Here is a 21,204-nt window from a genome sequence, read left to right as displayed (position 1 = left end):
TATTATAAGCTTGTCTGAAGAGGTGGGTTTTCAGAGAACGCTTGAAAGCTTGTAGACTAGAGGAAAGTCTTATTGTGCGAGGGAGAGAATTCCATCTCCCTCTATGAAAAGGCCGCTAAGTGTTCTGAAGAGCTTTCTCCTTAACAGGGAAACAGTGTTTCCCATTCACTTGTACGTCTCCTGTTTGGCCTGTTCACAGCTGCAGCTCTCTGCAGTGTTTCCCGTGTGACATTGTAACCGATTTTCCCTTATACTGCTACCTTTATTGCACAGCGTTGAATCCGCTCCCCCTGTTTGACAGTGAAAAGATCACTACGACAGTCCAGTGCAGAGCTTTAGTAGCTGAAGTGCTCGCAGGCTGTACTCCTTTGTTTTCTTTTTTTTTTTTTTGTGCAGCATTTTAACAGCTGAAGCTCCACCCCGCTACCTACATTCCCCACAATAGCTTGAACATACTGTGCTTTTTCTGGCAGGACAGTTGTGTAATACATGTAAGATAATGGTTACATTCCCATGTCCTGGTCTCGGGTACACTGCAAGCTTGATGCAGGACAGCAGTAGTGTAATAAATATCTGTAAATGCAGAAAGCTAATTCAGAGTAGCCTGGTGTACATACATATTATTGTATATTATTCCTAGATCACAATTACGGGATCTTTTTTTCCCTCTGTGTGAAGTGTTTAGAAGCAGTTAGACAATGGACTGATAAGTGAGTGAAATCCTGCTAATCGGTACACAGTATCGCTGTGTGTAACACAAGGTGCACGTGGCGGGGGCAGTGTGCGTAGATCTCGCCCCTGACCTATCTGTGTGTGGCAATGTGTTCCAGCTGGAGTTTTCTCCCAGTCCCTGGGACACAGTATGAACCAGTTGTGTAATGTGTGCGGAACACGGTGAGACAGGGAGGTCGGAACGTCGTATCTCCAGACTCCTGATGCTTCCTTCACACACCGTGACATATCCTTTCTACTAAAGGCTCATTTTCCTCTCAAACTAAGGGGCACATTTATCAATGTTCATATAAAGTGAAAAATAGCTTTCAATCCTTATCGCATTGATAAGGATTAAACTATTTCTCAAATTTATGAAGAACCCAACAGAGAAACAGCAGTTCCGATAAACTGCTGTTTCTGTGATTAAAAAAACATACTGACCACGCCTTTTCAGAATGCGGTATTTACGGATCTCCTCCTTGTCCTCTTCGTTTTCCTTCATACTGCAATTGCGCATGTGCAGTTCGAAGACCTGCACATGCGCACAAACATCTCCGCTCTGTCTCTGCAATTATAGTTTTAGAGAGCGAGCTGTGAGTGACAGGGAGGGATCATGTGATCCCTCCACACATGCGCTGTCCAGCTCTGCTCTTCGGAGCAGAGCGGACAGCACTGAAATTTTTCATTTATGATAATGTACGCCAGCTTCAGCTGGAGTACATTAACATGACAAGTTTCCGGAAAAAATATTTTTCGGAACTTGTTAGCTTGCAAGAGGGAGCAGTCGCCATGCTGTAGAATGGTGACTGCTCCCAAAAACGAAAAGGAGTGCAAAGCAGCAGATATCCACAATATCTCCTGCGATGCACCATTCATAAATATGCGGCACGCTCCAACTTGCGTTGGAGTTACGGAAAGAGGGTGAAACTGTACTAGCACCACTTCATAAATATGCCCCTAAAAGTTTATGGGCCGACTTATTGTAGGGCAGTTTCTCGCTCCGCCCTATACGAAGTAGGGTTACCATTGGCCATAACTCGCGGCGATGGATGGTGATATCAGGTTTAAATAACATGAATAAATGTTTTGTCCTTTCAGTAAAGCCTTTTTTTTTTTTTTGTGTTTGAGGTCTTAAAAGAACGCAAAAACTACATTGAATATATATATATATATATATATATATATATATATATATATATATATATATATTATATGCAGAGCCTGGCTCAGCATTCCATGGATATTGTATGTAAAATAACAGTATTTCATTATTTTATTAAAGAAATCCCCTATGTTGTCATTGTCATCCCTTAAATGTTAATTCAACGATTTATTTACTATTGTGGTTTCTTATTAGAATCAATAAAACGTAAACTCCACTCTGGCTCCACATCATTACTATGATGATACTCTTGGTGTCACGCTATAACAGTATCTGGTAGTATTAGGGACAAGGGGTCATGTTATCAGGTCACTGAAGCAATAAGGCCATTGCTGTTGCACTGTGGCACTTGTACAGGGTAACAGTGTGCACTTGTGATGACCCTAAGAGAGGGAGACGATTTAAACATTTGAATTGCAAGATTCTGCTTTCTAATTTACCTCAATACTTTCCCACTCTCCCGGAATGTCCGTGAGACTCCCGAAAGCCATTCTCACGCATCCTGCCCACTCCCTAGTGAGGGGAGCCCTAATTACGCGATTCACAGTGAATCGGTTGTGACCCGCCCCCCTTCCACCCTCCCACCACGCCCCCTATCCGGGATCTCCCGGAGCTCAATCATTCAAAGTCAGCAAATATGATTTATCTATATTCTAAACAAACTGACAGAGCAGTCCTGGCCACCCTGTGGCTCTCCAGGTGTGTGTGACACTACAAGTCCCAGCATACCTTGAAAGCAATCGTCTGGCTGTCTATTGGCAAAGCATGCTGGGGCTTGTAGTGTCACAACACCTGGAGAGCCACAGGTTGGCCCCAGGTCTTCGTTGGAGGCTGCATATCTGTGTTTTGTCTTATTATTGAGTTGCTGGTGTTATGAGTCTCTGCATGTGATCCGTGCACTAGGTCTGTGCTCATTCAGGCAAACCGTTCATTATCAGTTAGATAGATGTGGTCTATGCCAATACCTTGTCACCTTGACATCATTGGGGCAGATATTAGGGTGTCCCTTGCGTTGCGTCTATTGTGAGAGATTAGCACTGCAGTCATTAACACTGATAAGTTTGGGAGTGGTCGATCTCCACCTCACCAGGGCACACATCCCCTGCTCACCCTGTTTGCTTTTCTTGTGTGGTTTGCAATTTTTTTGTTTCTTCTTCTTATACAGCAAATGGTCATTGTTCTGTGTCAGGTAAACGAGGAGATTAGCTGCATTATATTCTTTTGTGTATGGTGGTGCAGAGGATCTCCGAGTGACGCGGTCGCGCCCAGCCTTCTCGATACGCCGTGGGCATCTGCTTGGAAACCCCATGCTGAGCTAATAAACAGTAGCAGCTAGCAACAAGGGGAGAAGGCACAGGGGCCTTTTAGCAGTCCGAATATTATGCAGATGTATTACAACGTTTTAAAGCTATGAAGTGCCTTTAATGATTAGTGTTCTCGTAGGGGGGGGGGGATGTTTTGCTAAAAAATAAACTAAATATATGAAAATGAATTGTTAGAGGTAGTCCCAAACAATCCAGTAGTCCAGAACACTAGTTGTTTCTCTAATTGTTGCATGAATTGGGCACATCGACACCAGAAGACGCCAATAACTATCAAACAATTGTATTATTAGAATTGTCTGTACCGTACCAGGTCTATTTTGTCGGCAATGTGATGGAGAATAGATTGGTTTTGTCACAGAAAGTGAATGTTTCTGTTAAATTTATACACACTACACAACGGAAAGGAGATTGGAACGAAAATATTGAACACTACGACCAACCGAATGAGGCGACAATCATCCATTTGGGCAGACTTTTGACCATCTTGTCACTACACACACTGACCCGACGTTCGAACGAGCGGTCGTGTGTCGGCTGGTTGAGACCATTATTGGACGAAAACTGTGTAGCGTGTACCCAGCTTTATTGTGTGACCACCATAAGTCTAGTAAGGCTGTCACACAGTGGTTCAGTTAACACCAGGGTGATAATATGCACATAATAGGCTAGATTTTTCAAACCATCTTAAAAGGAACAGTGGAGGTGTTGCCCAATCAGATTCTAGCTGTCATTTATGTAGTACATTCTAGAACATGACAGCTAGAATCTGATTGGTTGCTATGGGCCAACATCTCCACTGTTCTTTTTCAAAAGGTTTGATAAATCTGTCCTCAGTGTCCCCTCTTGGGATAACACCAGGAGGATTTTTGAGCTGTGCAAATCTTAATTGTGGCTTTAAACAGGAAAACGTGTTGCAAACCATGCAGAAAAAAAATTGGGGGTTGTGTGTTTTTTTTTAACTCTCTATAGTCTCCATAGCTGCCAACTTGAATTTTTAATTTTTTTTTTTAAACAGTGAGATTTTCCAAGTGATGGCATGCCAGAAAATGTGAATTGGTACTTTATTAAAAGTATATTTAGTGAGTACACTATGTATAGCACTGACAGTGGTACAGTAAAAGAGTTATACAAAAAAATGTCCCTATTGTACAAGTGTTTTGTTTTTTTTTTTCAAAATGATTGTGCCCCTAGTGTAACACCAGTCACTGTCCCGGCAGGTGGCGAGATGGGAGTACAGGACACACTCACTCTCGAGGTTCTTCGGGTATCCGTACGTGGCGTGCTACTGCCTGGGAGCACTGCTTATATTCCTAGCCATCTTCAGAAGCCACTGGTAAGTATTCTTACCTGTCTGATGTGCGTCTCCCAGGGGGAGGGTATTGCAGGATATCTTCTCTCATACTCCTTGCTTCTAAAGGGTTCACTGGATATAGTGCTAAAATATTTGAATGTGATGTGGATCTTTCACCAATGATCGGTCTTTTTTTTTTTATTAATGCAGTAAAACATGCTGGAGGTCATTGTATCTAATGCCATGTGCCTGAATGTCTGTCTACTTAGAAATAGCTTTAATAGGTTGATAAGCATAATTGTAAAATATCACTGACAGACAGCTTAAAGTCACACACCACAGCCGTATAGATTGGCCGAAAACATTAATGCAGGGCAAAAAGCTGAAATGGTCAAGCATAGCAGGGGTGTGCTTGTTATTACTTCAGTGGCCCTAACCCGGAGTGTGAATCCACCAATCTATACAGCCCATTCTTCTCCAGAAAGGGATGTAAGATTGAGATGGGCCGCCCTCACATGCAGGTGCTGGAGAGTCAATTGCTGCTGCCTTAGACAATCGCACATTTCCTTTCATCAGCCTAACTTGGCGGATATCGAACTGGTTACCGTTATAAAACATTTGTGCTGCGTGCACAATGTCACTAAAACACCTTAGAGCAAACTCGCTTTGTTTCTTTTATGAATGTTCAACTTATTCATGTAAATGACTAATACGTAGCATCATACTGTCCTATGCCCAGCTGGACTCTCTGTAAATCCGATTGCTGGGTCGTTCATTTGCGCTGTTCATGGCTTAATTCACCCCAATTACACACAGCACGATAATCCCATCGAGATGGAAAGTTGTACAGATTTCTGAGCACAGAAAAAAAAAGAAAATTGTTCTCAGGATCTCTCGGAATCTGTGACCCCAATTGGCTTCTCCATGTAATATCTGAGAAGACGGTTATTAAACACCCAGGTGTTTTTCTTTTTGCACGGTTGGTTAGTTTATTGCTGGTGTGAATTGCATAGGAGCATACACCTCCAATGGACTGATCTGACATCTACTGGTTTATGACTGGTGAACGGAGAAGAGAGGATTCGGATTCTAACAGAGCGATCGTTGGTCTCGATGGAGCGACTTGGACTTGGTGCACACTGGCATATTACAAAAACCGATAGCAGAGCAGGAATGTAGGAGACTTGGGGATATATTTACTAAACTGCGGGTTTCATAAAGTGGAGATGTTGCCTATGGCAACCAATCAGATTCTAGTTGGCATTTATCTAGTACATTCTACAAAATGACAGCTAGAATCTGATTGGTTGTTATAGGCAACATCTCCACTTTTTCAAACCCACAGTTTAGTAAATATATGTGCAAAGCAAACGTGTGCACTCATCCTACGTCCCTTTATTAAGGTCCGTGATTTCAGTCAGTTTCTTATCCATTCACCTGTCAAAAAATGCAACGGAGGGGGAGGTTTATGTAATGCTGCTCGTTATGACCTTTCTTCTACTTTTTCAAAGCCTTAAGCTTTGGAAACTTGGATAGGGAGGGAGGGCAGTCTCCGGTGGATTTGGTTTGGGGAGTGGGCGAAGTGGTGTACATTCTTTGTATTGTGAATTTGATGATGTGTGATCTGGGAGGGTGTTGTGTTTTTGATAACATGAGGGGTTTATAATTTGTGCGATTTGATCATATTTTCTGTTATGTTGAGTTTGCACTTTTTTTTTTCTTTTTTTTTTAATAAACTACAGTCCCTGTATATTGTGAAAAATGAAAATGAGTAAATAAATTCCTGCAATTGAATAAAGTTATTAATGGAATACATTATCTTCAGAGGTCGAACACTTGAAGGCAGGCATAGGACACGGCATCTGAAATCTGGATATACAATTTTTGTTACAACGTCAATTGATAAACCCGTCCTCCCCTCTCATAAAAGAAGTCTAGATCCGTCCCTGTATATGCTATGTAATATTCTGGTTATTCGGGCATTATATCCAGGTCACTGCATGTAACAATACAGCAATCGTTGATAACCATTTTTTTTTTTTTTTTCATTTTATTTTTATTTTAAGGGATATTTGTGTAAGGACAATATAGACACATCCCTAAATTAGGCTTTGACCAATAGTCTGCAAGGGCTCTTGCTCCACAAATGTTATGCCAATACTGTAGGCTACTAATTTTTAGGCCTGGCTCCCAACTTTAAAGAGTACCTGCCCATGAAATAGATAAATACACAACTGACATTTACATTTATAGGAAGTCCTTTCTGAAGCGCTTTTTGTCCAATAGTTCCTTCACCTTTGTACACCCCAGTATGACCTAGGCAACCTACTGGGCAGCTATGAATCTTCATGAGTATTAATGCGTATGAACATCTCAAGTACTGGCAGGAGCATGCACAGTGTGCGCTTGAGAAACATCCAGTGACATCATCAAGCTGCCAGCTTTCAGTACATTGGCTCTGTATGATCACATGATCATTGTCAAAGGAACCAATCCGCATCAAGAGCTAAATTACCGTATTTCCCCAATTATAAGACGCACCTTTTTTAAAAAAAATTAGGATCTAAAAACGGGGTGCGTCTTATACAGGGGCAGCGGGGGATCTTGCTGCCGGCGGCTGCACACTATGTGCAGATCCATTTGGCAGATACAGGCAGGGAGAGTGTGCTGGCCGGCTGCTACACAATCGACACACTTCAGCGGAACGGAACAAATTTTTTTAACAGCAAATATATATATTTTTTTTTTTTAATTTCGGAGAAAAAAAATGAAGGTGCGTCTTATACATGGGGAAATACGGTAAATGATTACTAAGGCATTTATAACTCGGGGAGTAGGGGCACAGTGCTATAGCTGATTTTCATCAATCATGGTATGTGTGTAATAGCTGTACATTGCAATGAAGCTTTTAACCAGTCTCTGCACTGTTAATGCTAAATTTCAAAACTGCAAGCCCTGTTTTTTGTAAAAAATAAAATTTAAAGTAAGATTTAAATCCCCGTCCCATGTTTCCTTATAATCAGTTGTGTCTTCATAACTACTTTGCATTGACATCGTACATACAGATGTGGCTTCTCCGAAACCTACAACAAATTACCCTGGCTCTGCTCCAATCACATTTGTTGCATTGTCTCCTGTGACATCACAGACAGAGGAGACGCTTCCCCTATGTAGTGAGTTATCTCTGTGTAATGCCAGCCTTGTGCCTCTAATCTTGCACCAATTATCCTCCTTTTGAAGCAGAAGGCTGAAGACAAATTTATTATCCTAACAACATCCTATGACAACGGCTGAGCGTTCAAAGACTGTTACATAATAAAGGTCCAGTCCTGGCTGCAAGTCATCGCCTATTCCTTCTAAATAGGTTTCCTGGCAAAAAACAAATATCACATGAAACGCATCGTCTATTTGTGTATCATCTATCCATTTTTGTAATGGATTGTCGTCGTTATGACACAATTATGGGTTAAAATATAAAAGATGAAATTCTGGACTCCCTGTGTGCCAGTAGAGCAGGGGTTAATGTATTTTGCAACATCTCCTCTGTCTATTTGTTCTGTCCTAAAAAGGATTACATACATCAGGATGTATTGAGAACCACTTGTCACCTAGGGGTATGATCCAGATGCAAGGAAACTTGAGGCCTCTGGGAAGTCACAATACTAGCTGTAAGATTAACCCCTAACATATGTTTGAATTAAATACGAACTCCTTAGCAAAGATATAGTAATAACATATTGTCCCCAATAATATGCCTACTATTATCATATTTAATATGTATCTGCGTGTGCATTTGTGATGGTTGATTGAAGATAAAAGTCTATAATGTGCAGACAAAACAAAATTCCATTTTTAAGAATTCCCCACTGAACTACGTAGTGGAAGTCATAAACTCCATTAGAATCTATACAGTCTATTTCTGTTGACCTCACAAGGGGCTGGAGCAGCATGTTTAAAATATCACTGAATGTGACCAGGAAGCCAACAGTGTTGGGAGAATAGTTCCATTTTTTTGTGGTGTCCTCTCACAGTAGATAAGCAATTGCGTAAGTTTTCTTTCTATTTCTGTATTTCTCCTTTTTAATCAACATTGTTATTTTGCCATATTAGATTCCATTCATAATGTTCTGTCTTTGTGTTCTTAACTTATGTGCTAGATAGCTGGGTTATTAAAAGCGCTACATAACTGAAATACAGAGTATTTAACGTTTAATTGTAGTGGATATAAGCTGTAAACTGCTGGTATTTCACTTTAATGGGCGTAACCTGAGATTTCCTCAAAGGTTTTTGGATTAATAGTAAGTTTGTAACCATTGCTAGAAAGACGAGGTGAACAGATATTCCAGTTTACACAATAGCCTGCAGCCAGCATCTGTTGTTCAGACTTCAGTAGCTGCAAAGTAATCAGTGACTGAACCCGTAGAGTTACAGGACAGCAGCTGAATTCCAGGACTCTGGAAAACTTTATTGTCTTAAGTGTGTTTAGGTCAGGACTGGACGAATCCCTGGGAGCCAGGTAGCCTAAAAAAATTTACTGTAGACCCCTAACTTTGGGGAGTTCTCTCTACTGAGGTCGGTAAAAGTTCCTGTTGGCCCCTAGTGTTGAGTGGTAGACCCCTCTTCATTTCCATATAGGATGGGCATGATATATTAAGGTGGGCGGACAGCCACTTTAAGTGACCACTAAACTTAAAATGCAAGTTGGCTTGGATAAACCAGCCACTGATAACATCCACGGGTATATAAGTAAACGTATCGGGAGATTGTGGGCAGCACGGTGGCATAGTGGTTAGCACTTCTGCCTTACGGCACTGGGGTCATGAGTTCAATTCACGACCATGGCCTTATCTGTGAGGAGTTTGTATGTTCTCCCTGTGTTTGTGTGGGTTTCCTCCGGGTGCTCTGGTTTCCTCCCACACTCCAAAAACATACTGGTAGGTTAATTGGCTGCTAACAAATTGACCCTAGTCTCTCGCTCTCTCGCTCTCGCTCGCTCTCGCTTTCGCTCTCTTTCGCTCTCTCTCTCTCGCTCTCTCTCGCTCTCGCTCGCTCGCTCTCGCTCGCTCGCTCTCGCTCTCGCGATGTGAGTGGGTTCTCTGTACAGTGCTGCGTAATTAGTGGCGCTATATAAATAATTGGTGATGAATGGTGATGATGATTATCAGAATCGTATAAGGACACTGCAGTCCAATTCTCCCCAGCCTGACCTGAACCGATCTTGTCCCATCCCCTCTATTATGACGTCAGAACGCTAAGTTGATGGTTGGTGTTAACACGGATGAAGGCAGGTAACACAGATTTGGCTGTCCAGGTAGATGGCACCCATTCATTGTTATCCTACGGCAGAGGTTCTCAACCCAAAGCTCACCACTTGTGTGGAAATACACAAAACACATTTCAGCATGTTGTCTGGTATCACATTCTGCCTTTAATTTCCCTTTCGTTGACTTCATTTATGTGTTTAAAAGCTTATATCAAGTGGTATTTTGCAGTCTGAAAATGATGCACCATTTTAGTTTTCCTTTGAAACGGTCGTAATTAGAAATTTATGGGCCCCATAGTGAAATTGTGTAGGGGCCCGTAGGTAGCACTCAATTGTGGAAAAGCTCACCCGTCACCTGTGCCCCCCCCCCCCCCCATAGCCCTGTACCCTCTGCATCTATGGTAGTAACTCCCTTGTTTTGGATTGACTAAATGAATTTCGCCCTCCCTATTTGTGCACCCTCTTAGTTTCCTCTCTCAGCCTGTCCCCCTTTAATCCTGACCCTTTTTATATTCTTCTTTTATATACATTTCTCTAGTTTGCATTTCTGTTCCCATTGTATAGGGCATCACGTATGTAGGCCACCAACTTCTCTTATTCTGGAACCGTACCAGGAATAAACTCAGTGTATCCTGTATCCTAGCATGATTACAGATAAAACGCCAGAATTATAGTCAACAACCGTGCTGTTTTATTTTTTTACTATAACCTCCGTCTTTATTTATTTAAACATCCTTTCAGGATAATTGTGAAGAATTAGGGCATCTCGTCCATCCTCCTTTTGTTTTTTATTTTTTTATTTTTATCTTTCTATATTTCGCTTTGTGGATTAATGTAAAACCAAAACGAGCACAAAGCATCTCTATGGAGGTATCTGCCCAGCTGCTTAAAATGAGGTAATTAGGTTAATGAGGATTTATTACAGCCGATGTAGGAGCGTAGCGTCTCTGGGCAGATGCCGGCTGTTTGCTCTGTCATGTTTCCGAGCGGTGTCCTACATGAAGGTGTCTCGTATCTGACCCACACGGAAGTGTGTTCTGCAGGGTATTGTGGCGGCCGGGCTGTTGGCAGCTCCGTGCCAAGAAGCAGGTGAAGGTAAATACAGCTGATTCCAACTCCAAAACCCCCCCCCCCGCCCGCGCAGGGTTGATCTGAATAAAGCTAAACGCGTGAGCGTGCATTCATTGTACCTGTGGATGCCCATTGAAGCTGCTGCCTTGAACCAAATCGTGAGAGCTTTTCACTTCTCTAGTTTCATACTTGTGACAACGCTGGTCCTGCCGGCAGTTTGAAGCTTCGTTCACATCAATACTTACGAAGAGTGCATTAAATGCACCTAAAAAATAAAAAAAAATGCTGTGTGCGTTTCATGCTCATATGATGCGCTAAGTAAGAACACCGTTCAAGCGAACGAGTAACAGAATAATGTAATGTCGTGCGCTAACGCGTGAACAATAGAACATGCAGCGTTCTGGAATCTCCAGCGGAGACTCTGAGTTCTGAACACATTGCGGAGAACTGGACCGCGAACAGTAATGCGGTTTATTGAATGCACTTTTCGTTTAAATAGCGCTTTGACGATAGCAAACTTGTGTTTTTTCGATAGAGAAATAATGCCCCATAAATCAAGAAATTAAATGTCAAGTTTATGTTCTCTAAATGTCCGGTAATCAATATTAAATGTCAAGTTTGTTTTTCGTTCTGTGTTTATTGGTTTGGAATCCGTGTGTTTACAGGTTACCTGCTACTGTACAAGAGCCTTGCAGTTAGGCTGGGTACACACTACAGCTTTTTCACATGATTTTCGGGCCAATCACCTATAGACGTCCGTTGGGTCCGATATTGCATTTCTCTAAACTGTTTCTAATAGGGATCAATGATCCTTTGTGCAGAAAGGCAAATTTAAAACCAGTATACTGTGAACTATTTCAAGTTTTTGTTATTGTTTAAAATTGTAACTAGTCCATTCACTTCCCTTCATCATCATCGGTTATTGGATATAGCGCCACTAATTCCGCAGCGCTGTACAGAGAACTCATTCATATCAGTCCCTGCCCCATTGGAGCTTACAGTCTAAGGGGCATATTCAATTAGCTTTTGGATTCACGGTAACGCGCGTGCGGAACAGTGCCGCGTATGCGGTATACACGGTACCGCAATAACGTGATTTTCGTTCGTTCTCAACCCTATGGGCTGCGAACGAAAATTCACGTTATTGCGGTACCGTGTATTACGTTTCGCGGCTGTTCCGGCGCGTTACCGCGAATCCAAAAGCTAATTGAATATGCCCCTAAATGTCCTAACATACACAGACAGAGAGAGAGAGAGACTAAGGTCAGTTTAATAGCAGCCAGTTAACCTACCAGTATGTTTTTGGAGTGTGGGGGGAGACCGGAGCACCCGGAGGAAACCCACGCAAACACGGGAGAGAACATACAAACTCCACACAGATAAGGCCATGGTCAGGAATTGAACTCATGACCCCAGTGCTGTGGGGCAGAAGTGCTAACCACTGAGCCACCGTGCTGCCCACCTGAGTGTTAATTATTGCAGACAAATTAATCACAGGCTTCTAATGTCTGTTTTATGCCTTAATCTATTCCACAGACCCCCCCCCCCCCCACCCCCCCAAACATTTTATTGTTACTGCTCATTTGAGGAATTACCCCACAGTACAGAAGAAAACCTCTCTGTCATGTTCATGTGTCTTCTGCTGTAATTAGTAGGATGAACAGTCGTCTTTATTGCTGGACAGACTATAGCGTGAGATCTGTTCATCACCCCCCTCTGATGACTTTGTAAAGTTTGTTATCTGCTAATTGGAGACGAACAACATGCAGTTAGTGCCACCATTGGCTAATATATAAAATGACCATAGTATGAAAAATGTGTTTTTCTATCCCTGTGGTCCCTCTAAGCTGTAAGATCCCATCATTAAGGTGTCCTCCCCTCCCATGTTGGCGAGTTCCTGACGAAATGAGCCAAAGGGCCCCGATTCATGAGCAGACCACATCAGAGCCTCTTGCTGCGTCAGACATAGCATGAAATGAGTCCGCTGGGTCCCCTGCTCTGGAATTCATTCCTCCGGGTAATTCCACCAGGGACCGCAAGTACGCAGTGGAAGGGGTCCCGGGTCATGTGGGCAGGATTACGTCAAAAGATTCAGGCAAGACTGGCAATGGCCTTTACATTAATGTAACTTCTAACTTTGTCGAACACTTTTTTTAAATTTGCTTAATTCGGGCATGCGCACGTCTGTATTCAACTACAAGTGAATCTGAAGAAAAGTCTCTGGTTAAAAACGGGTTTTGTTGTGGACATTAACACTAAATCCACTATGCCCCAAGAGAAGTCTCCCCCCATCAACGTAGCTTACATAAGTGTGGTTTCAGTGACGTAAATGCAGAACTGCGGCTTATTCCACAGTGTTTTTCAGTAACGTTCATGAACACATGACATAAGCCCTTTGTGCGCAGAAACCCGTTGTAACCTTATGTATACAAAAGATAACTTGTTTAAAGGGAATCTAGTTGTCACGGGCACTAGGAGTCTTTACCCAGGGATCACCAGGTGATAGGCTTACCAGAGCAGTATAGGTGGTAATATGGTACTCTGGTAGCAGGGTGATCACGGAACAGGAAATAGCAGATGATGAGATGCTCAGGAAAGTCTATGACTAGCAGCACTGGCAATATGGAGGTAGTAATACACGAGGAACTGTATGGACAAAGGACACGTGAAGGTAGTCAGTGGTCTGCGGTAGCAAGTTGTACCACTGCTATAGTGAGGAGGAATGTCCAACAGAAACGAGGAGGTGATGAGAGTCAGCGGTCTGCGGATAGCAAGTTGTACCGCTGTCTGAGTGAAGGAATGGAATCCAAGTGGAGGTATCCGGGGAGTCAGTGGTCTGCGTTAGCAAGTTGTACCACTGCTATGTGAGAGGATACTGGAACAGGTGAAACTGTAAACAGGAGTCAGTGGTCTGCCACTAGCAAGTTGTACCACTGAATATATATGTGAGGAGGTGCACGGGGAGAGACTGCAACACAATATATACACGGGCACCTTGACTTTGATCCACAGTAATATGCACAATATAAATGTATAAATGACTGAACAACACTGCCAATATAGAAAGTCTCTTGAAGTAATCCAGCATGAGATAACACAGTCAATGATGGCAGTAGAGTCAGCAGATAGTACACTCCAGAGGAGAACCAACACAGTCAATGATGGCAATAGACTCAGCGGATAGTACACTCCAGAGGAGAACCAACACAGTCCAGCAAGGTATGCAATACACAGCACAGTCAATGGGAAGTATGCATACCGTGGTTCAGGAGAAGGCAGTCAGACAGGAGTGCAGAGATACCTGAAGGGCAGGAGGCCAGCAGGATACAAGTCCCTGGATGGGTGAAGCGGGGGTCTAGCAGGTGCAGCGCACAGGTAGGTAGACCAGCAGGGAACACAGGAAGGCGTGGAGAGCGGATCAGCAGTAGATGGATGAGTAGCGCTGAGAAGTCACAGCAGCGGGTCTCTGCGGGAACACGGAGGTAACCAATAGCAACCAGCAGGTGCAGTAACGATGGGACCCCGGAGCAGAGTTGAACTGGAACAGATGATCACGGAGAGTAGCGGGTAGCAATAGTGGCAGCAGACTCAAGGAAACACGGTAGAGTTGACGAGGACTGAAGACTGAAGCGCACAGAGGCAGCGGATAGGAATCAGCTAGCAGTCACGATGATGAAACACAGACGAGTTGCAGGTTGAAGACTGTAGTGCACGGAGGCAGCGGATAGGAATCAGCCAAACAGTCACGATGATGAAACACAGACGAGTTGCAGGTTGAAGCCTGTAGTGCACGGAGGCAGCGGATAGGAATCAGCTGGCAGTCACAATCATGAACAGGTGAGTGGATGTGGTTGAAGCCTGTAGTGCACGGAGGCAGCGGATAGGCATCAGCTAACAGTCCCAATGATAAATGGTAGAGTTGAAGTGATTAGAAGACTGTAGTGCACGGAGGCAGCGGATAGGAATCAGCTCACAGTCACGATGATACAGTAGATGGTAGAAGTGGTATGGGAACCACAGTAGTAGAAGTGGTTTGGAAACCACAGAGGTGGAAGTGGTTTGGAAACCACAGGAATCAGCAGGGCTGAATAAACAAGGAAACACAGGAACACCTTCAGAGGCTCATGGGGAATGAGACTCCAAGATCAGGCAACGTGGTGTTGACCACAGGTGCTTAATATAGGGAGGTTGCCTGATCTGCCAATTAAGTTAAAGGAACATACACTGGAGGTATAGAAAGGGCTGCGCATGCGCAGTCCCTCAGGATGGAGGACGGCCACGGTTCCTAAATGTCCGGGAAGAAGCACTCACAGTCCGGTGAGTGACAGTACCCCCCCTTTTAAAGGTGGGCACAGAACGCCTGGAACCGGGTTTGTCCGGATTTTTGGAATAAAACTTCTTCAGAAGGGCAGGAGCATTAAGATCTTCAGCTTTGATCCATGAACGCTCTTCAGGACCAAAGCCCTTCCAATGAACGAGGAAACGGAGGACTCCTCGCGAAATTTTTGCATCCAATACCTCAGTAATCTCGAAATCCTCCTCCTGATGAACTTGAACTGGCTGCGGTGCTGAGGAAGGAGTCGAGAAACGGTTGATGATGAGAGGTTTGAGCAAGGACACATGGAAGGCATTGGAAATCCGAAGATTCTTAGGAAGAAGAAGTTTAACACATACTGGATTGATAACTTGAATGATCCTATATGGACCAATAAAACGAGGGGCGAATTTCATAGATGGAACCTTCAAACGAATATTTTTGGTAGATAACCAGACACGATCTCCAATTTTTAGTGGTGGAATAGCCCGCCTCTTCTTATCTGCGAAAGACTTATATTTGTTAGATGTCTTCTTTAAACAGGTTTTGACCTGAGACCAGATATTTTTGAAGGTCTGACAAGCAGTCTCCACAGCAGGAACTTGGGTGGGCGGGAGGGCAGGAAATTCCGGAAAAGACGGATGGTGACCGTAGACCACAAAGAATGGAGTTTTGGATGATGACTCATGATACATGTTGTTATGGGCGAATTCAGCCCAAGGGAGCAATTCTACCCAGTTGTCTTGGTTGGCTGACGAGAACATCCTAATAAAAGTCTCAAGATCTTGATTGACTCGTTCCGTTTGTCCGTTAGATTGCGGATGGTAAGACGATGAGAGTGCTAATCGTATGCCCAAGGTTTTACAAAGGGCCCGCCAGAATCTGGAAACGAATTGTACTCCTCTATCTGACACAATCTCAGACGGACATCCATGGATGCGGAAGATTTCTTTAATGAAATGTTCAGCCAGAGTAGACGAGGAAGGTAAACCGGACAGAGGGACGAAATGAGCCATCTTCGAAAATCTGTCTACCACTACCCAAATAGTATTGTGATTCTTACTTGGTGGCAAATCAGTAACGAAATCCATACTAATATGGGTCCAAGGCTTGGACGGAATGGGTAGTGGTCGCAGCAACCCTGCTGGAGTTCTGCGGGAGGATTTGAACTGAGAACATAAATCACAGGAAGCAATAAACTCTTTGACGTCTCTCCTCATTGAAGGCCACCAGTAACTACGAGAGAGAATCTCAAAGGTCTTATGTTCACCGGCGTGTCCAGAAAAACGAGAGGCATGGAACCACGAAAGGATTTTCCGCCTCAGAGTAGGAGGCACGAGGGTCTTCCCAAATGGTAGCATTTTGGTGGATGAAGCAGCCAGAGAAATACATTTGGGGTCTAGAATAGCATGGTTGGGAACCTCTTCTACATCAGAGGACGTCACAAAAGCTCGAGATAGAGCGTCAGCTTTCTTGTTCTTAGCAGCTGGTTTGAAGGTTATAATTAATTCAAAACGGGAAAAGAAAAGAGACCATCTTGCTTGACGAGGGTTCAAGCATTGAGCAGATTGCAAATATGACAAGTTCTTATGATCCGTGAAGATCGTCACCGGATGGCGAGCTCCTTCCAACAAGTATCTCCATTCCTCTAATGCAGCTTTGATGGCCAGCAACTCCTTGTCCCCGATAGTATAGTTTTTCTCTGCGGGCAGAAGACCCCGAGAGTAGAAGGCACAAGGATGTAATTTTTGTTGCTCCGAGCGTTGGGAGAGAATAGCTCCTAAGCCCACATTAGAGGCATCTACTTCTAGGAAGAAGGGGAGTGTCACATCAGGTTGTCGCAGAATGGGAGCAGACGAGAAGGACTCTTTGAGGATTTGAAAGGCTTGGAGAGCCTCAGATGACCATTGCTTAGTATTAGCCCCTTTCCGAGTTAAGGCCACAATGGGAGATGCAATGGATGAGAAGTCTTGAATGAAGCGTCTATAGTAATTGGCAAAACCTAAAAAACGCTGGATGGCACGAAGAGTAGTTGGCTGAGGCCAATGTAGTACAGCATTTACTTTGTCTGGATCCATCTTCAGGCCAACTCCGGAAACTATATACCCCAAGAATGGAATCTGGGGTAACTCGAATGAACATTTTTCCAATTTACAGAACAACGAGTTTTTCCGTAGTCTGGAGAGGACCTCTGCCACATGTTGGTGATGAGAAGGCAGGTCCTGTGAGAAGATCAATATGTCGTCCAGGTAGACAACGACACATACATATAATAAGTCCCGAAAGATCTCATTGATGAAACCCTGGAAAACCGCGGGGGCATTACACAGCCCGAAGGGCATTACTAAATATTCGTAATGCCCATCTCTGGTGTTAAACGCGGTCTTCCATTCGTCACCGGAACGGATTCTTATTAAATTGTAGGCACCACGAAGATCCAACTTAGTAAATATCCGAGCTCCCTTGATGCGATCAAATAGCTCAGTGATCAGCGGAATGGGATACCGATTCTTGATAGTAATGGCGTTGAGTCCACGAAAATCTATACAAGGGCGTAATGATCCATCCTTCTTTTTGACGAAGAAGAACCCAGCTCCAGCGGGAGAGGTGGAAGGTCGAATGAACCCACGCTGGAGATTCTCCTGTATGTACTCAGATGTGGCTTGAGTTTCAGGTAACGAGAGAGGATAGACCCGACCCCTGGGAGGAGTCTTGCCAGGTAGAAGGTCGATCGGACAATCCCAAGAACGATGAGGAGGAAGACGTTCAGACTGAGCTTTATCAAACACATCGGCAAATGAAGCATACTGAGGAGGGAGTCCCGGGGAGGAAGATGAGATGGAAGATCGCTGTACTTTAAGAGGAATAACTTGAGAGAGACAACGATGGTGACATTCAGACCCCCAAGACGTAACTTGAGGGGTGCGCCAGTCAATCTGGGGAGAGTGACATTGAAGCCATGGAAGGCCTAAGACAATCGGACTTGTCGTAACTGGAAGAATTAAAAACGAAATTTCTTCATGGTGTAGTACACCAATCTGAAGGGTTACTGGAGACGTACTCTGGGTGATGAGACCATTGATGAGACGTGATCCATCTATAGCCGTCACAGTAATGGGTGTTTTTAAAGTGATCACTGGTAGGGACCATTGATTCACTAGTGATTTAGAAATGAAATTTCCTGCTGCTCCGGAATCAATCAATGCCTGTGACTCAAAGGATTTGGTAGCAAAGGAAATCGTAACATCGAAAGCGCAGACTTTAGATTTCATAAACGATGGAGAGGACTCCAGGGACCCTAACTTCACCTCTCCAGAACTAGTTAGGGCCTGGCATTTCCCGATCTCTTAGGGCAAGAGCTGAGCATATGCGTGGAATCAGCACAATAGATACAGAGTCTATTCTTTACTCTTCGTCTCCTCTCCTCTGAAGATAATTTGGAACGTCCTATCTCCATGGGAATCACAGAAGGTGAAACTGGACGAAATTGAGGGTTTAAACGAAGAGGTGCTTTAGCAGAAGTTGTTTTCTCAGATTCTCTTTCACGAAATCTCATGTCTACACGATGGCAAAGAGAGATCAAATCTTCTAGTGACGAAGGAAGCTCTTGGGTAGTCAGTGCATCTTTAATTTTATCGGAGAGCCCCTGCCAGAAGGCGGCAACTAATGCTTCAGTATTCCACTGAAGTTCAGAGGCTAAGATCCTAAATTGAATGACATACTGTCCTACTGTATGGGAGCCTTGTCGCAAACGAAGAATGCTGGAAGCAGCGGAGGTCACACGACCTGGTTCATCGAACACACTTCGGAACGTGGAAATGAATTTGGCACTATCTTGTAGAATTGGATCGTTTCTCTCCCACAGAGGGGAGGCCCAAGCCAGGGCTTGTCCAGAAAACAATGAGATAAGATAGGCCACTCTGGAACGATGGGTAGAAAAATTTTGAGGTTGGAGTTCAAAATGGACTGAACATTGGTTAAGGAAACCTCTACAAGTTTTGGGGTCCCCGTCATATTTTGACGGAGTAGGCAGGTGAAGCATAGGAGCTGTAGACACCTGGGATGGCACTGGGGAGACGGAGGAAAGCACAGGAGCTTCAATATTAGCTGTAACAGTCTGTCCAGATGTTCCTTGGGAGGTTAACGATTGGTAACATTGAAGTAACAGCTGTTGGCGAGCATCCTGTTGCTCCACACGGCTGACCAGATGCTGCAGCATCTCTTTAGCAGTAGGTTCCGTATCTGGGTCTGTCATGGCCTGATCTTACTGTCACGGGCACTAGGAGTCTTTACCCAGGGATCACCAGGTGATAGGCTTACCAGAGCAGTATAGGTGGTAATATGGTACTCTGGTAGCAGGGTGATCACGGAACAGGAAATAGCAGATGATGAGATGCTCAGGAAAGTCTATGACTAGCAGCACTGGCAATATGGAGGTAGTAATACACGAGGAACTGTATGGACAAAGGACACGTGAAGGTAGTCAGTGGTCTGCGGTAGCAAGTTGTACCACTGCTATAGTGAGGAGGAATGTCCAACAGAAACGAGGAGGTGATGAGAGTCAGCGGTCTGCGGATAGCAAGTTGTACCGCTGTCTGAGTGAAGGAATGGAATCCAAGTGGAGGTATCCGGGGAGTCAGTGGTCTGCGTTAGCAAGTTGTACCACTGCTATGTGAGAGGATACTGGAACAGGTGAAACTGTAAACAGGAGTCAGTGGTCTGCCACTAGCAAGTTGTACCACTGAATATATATGTGAGGAGGTGCACGGGGAGAGACTGCAACACAATATATACACGGGCACCTTGACTTTGATCCACAGTAATATGCACAATATAAATGTATAAATGACTGAACAACACTGCCAATATAGAAAGTCTCTTGAAGTAATCCAGCATGAGATAACACAGTCAATGATGGCAGTAGAGTCAGCAGATAGTACACTCCAGAGGAGAACCAACACAGTCAATGATGGCAATAGACTCAGCGGATAGTACACTCCAGAGGAGAACCAACACAGTCCAGCAAGGTATGCAATACACAGCACAGTCAATGGGAAGTATGCATACCGTGGTTCAGGAGAAGGCAGTCAGACAGGAGTGCAGAGATACCTGAAGGGCAGGAGGCCAGCAGGATACAAGTCCCTGGATGGGTGAAGCGGGGGTCTAGCAGGTGCAGCGCACAGGTAGGTAGACCAGCAGGGAACACAGGAAGGCGTGGAGAGCGGATCAGCAGTAGATGGATGAGTAGCGCTGAGAAGTCACAGCAGCGGGTCTCTGCGGGAACACGGAGGTAACCAATAGCAACCAGCAGGTGCAGTAACGATGGGACCCCGGAGCAGAGTTGAACTGGAACAGATGATCACGGAGAGTAGCGGGTAGCAATAGTGGCAGCAGACTCAAGGAAACACGGTAGAGTTGACGAGGACTGAAGACTGAAGCGCACAGAGGCAGCGGATAGGAATCAGCTAGCAGTCACGATGATGAAACACAGACGAGTTGCAGGTTGAAGACTGTAGTGCACGGAGGCAGCGGATAGGAATCAGCCAAACAGTCACGATGATGAAACACAGACGAGTTGCAGGTTGAAGCCTGTAGTGCACGGAGGCAGCGGATAGGAATCAGCTGGCAGTCACAATCATGAACAGGTGAGTGGATGTGGTTGAAGCCTGTAGTGCACGGAGGCAGCGGATAGGCATCAGCTAACAGTCCCAATGATAAATGGTAGAGTTGAAGTGATTAGAAGACTGTAGTGCACGGAGGCAGCGGATAGGAATCAGCTCACAGTCACGATGATACAGTAGATGGTAGAAGTGGTATGGGAACCACAGTAGTAGAAGTGGTTTGGAAACCACAGAGGTGGAAGTGGTTTGGAAACCACAGGAATCAGCAGGGCTGAATAAACAAGGAAACACAGGAACACCTTCAGAGGCTCATGGGGAATGAGACTCCAAGATCAGGCAACGTGGTGTTGACCACAGGTGCTTAATATAGGGAGGTTGCCTGATCTGCCAATTAAGTTAAAGGAACATACACTGGAGGTATAGAAAGGGCTGCGCATGCGCA

General features: G+C 44.3%; 1 protein-coding gene across 1 annotated transcript in view; it reads left to right on the top strand.

The window, feature by feature from the left end:
• The window catches only part of PEMT (phosphatidylethanolamine N-methyltransferase), a 104,407-nt gene that overhangs the window by 31,680 nt on the left and 51,523 nt on the right, over window positions 1-21,204 (top strand). Inside the window, exon 3 of the mRNA XM_075179199.1 lies at window positions 4,419-4,534. Within this exon, the coding sequence (XP_075035300.1) occupies window positions 4,419-4,534 (116 nt within the window). The remainder of the gene's footprint in view (window positions 1-4,418; window positions 4,535-21,204) is intronic.

Source organism: Mixophyes fleayi, chromosome 7 (assembly GCF_038048845.1).
Source record: "Mixophyes fleayi isolate aMixFle1 chromosome 7, aMixFle1.hap1, whole genome shotgun sequence".
Taxonomy (NCBI): Eukaryota; Metazoa; Chordata; class Amphibia; order Anura; family Limnodynastidae; genus Mixophyes; species Mixophyes fleayi.
This window is presented reverse-complemented; position numbering and strand designations above follow the sequence as displayed.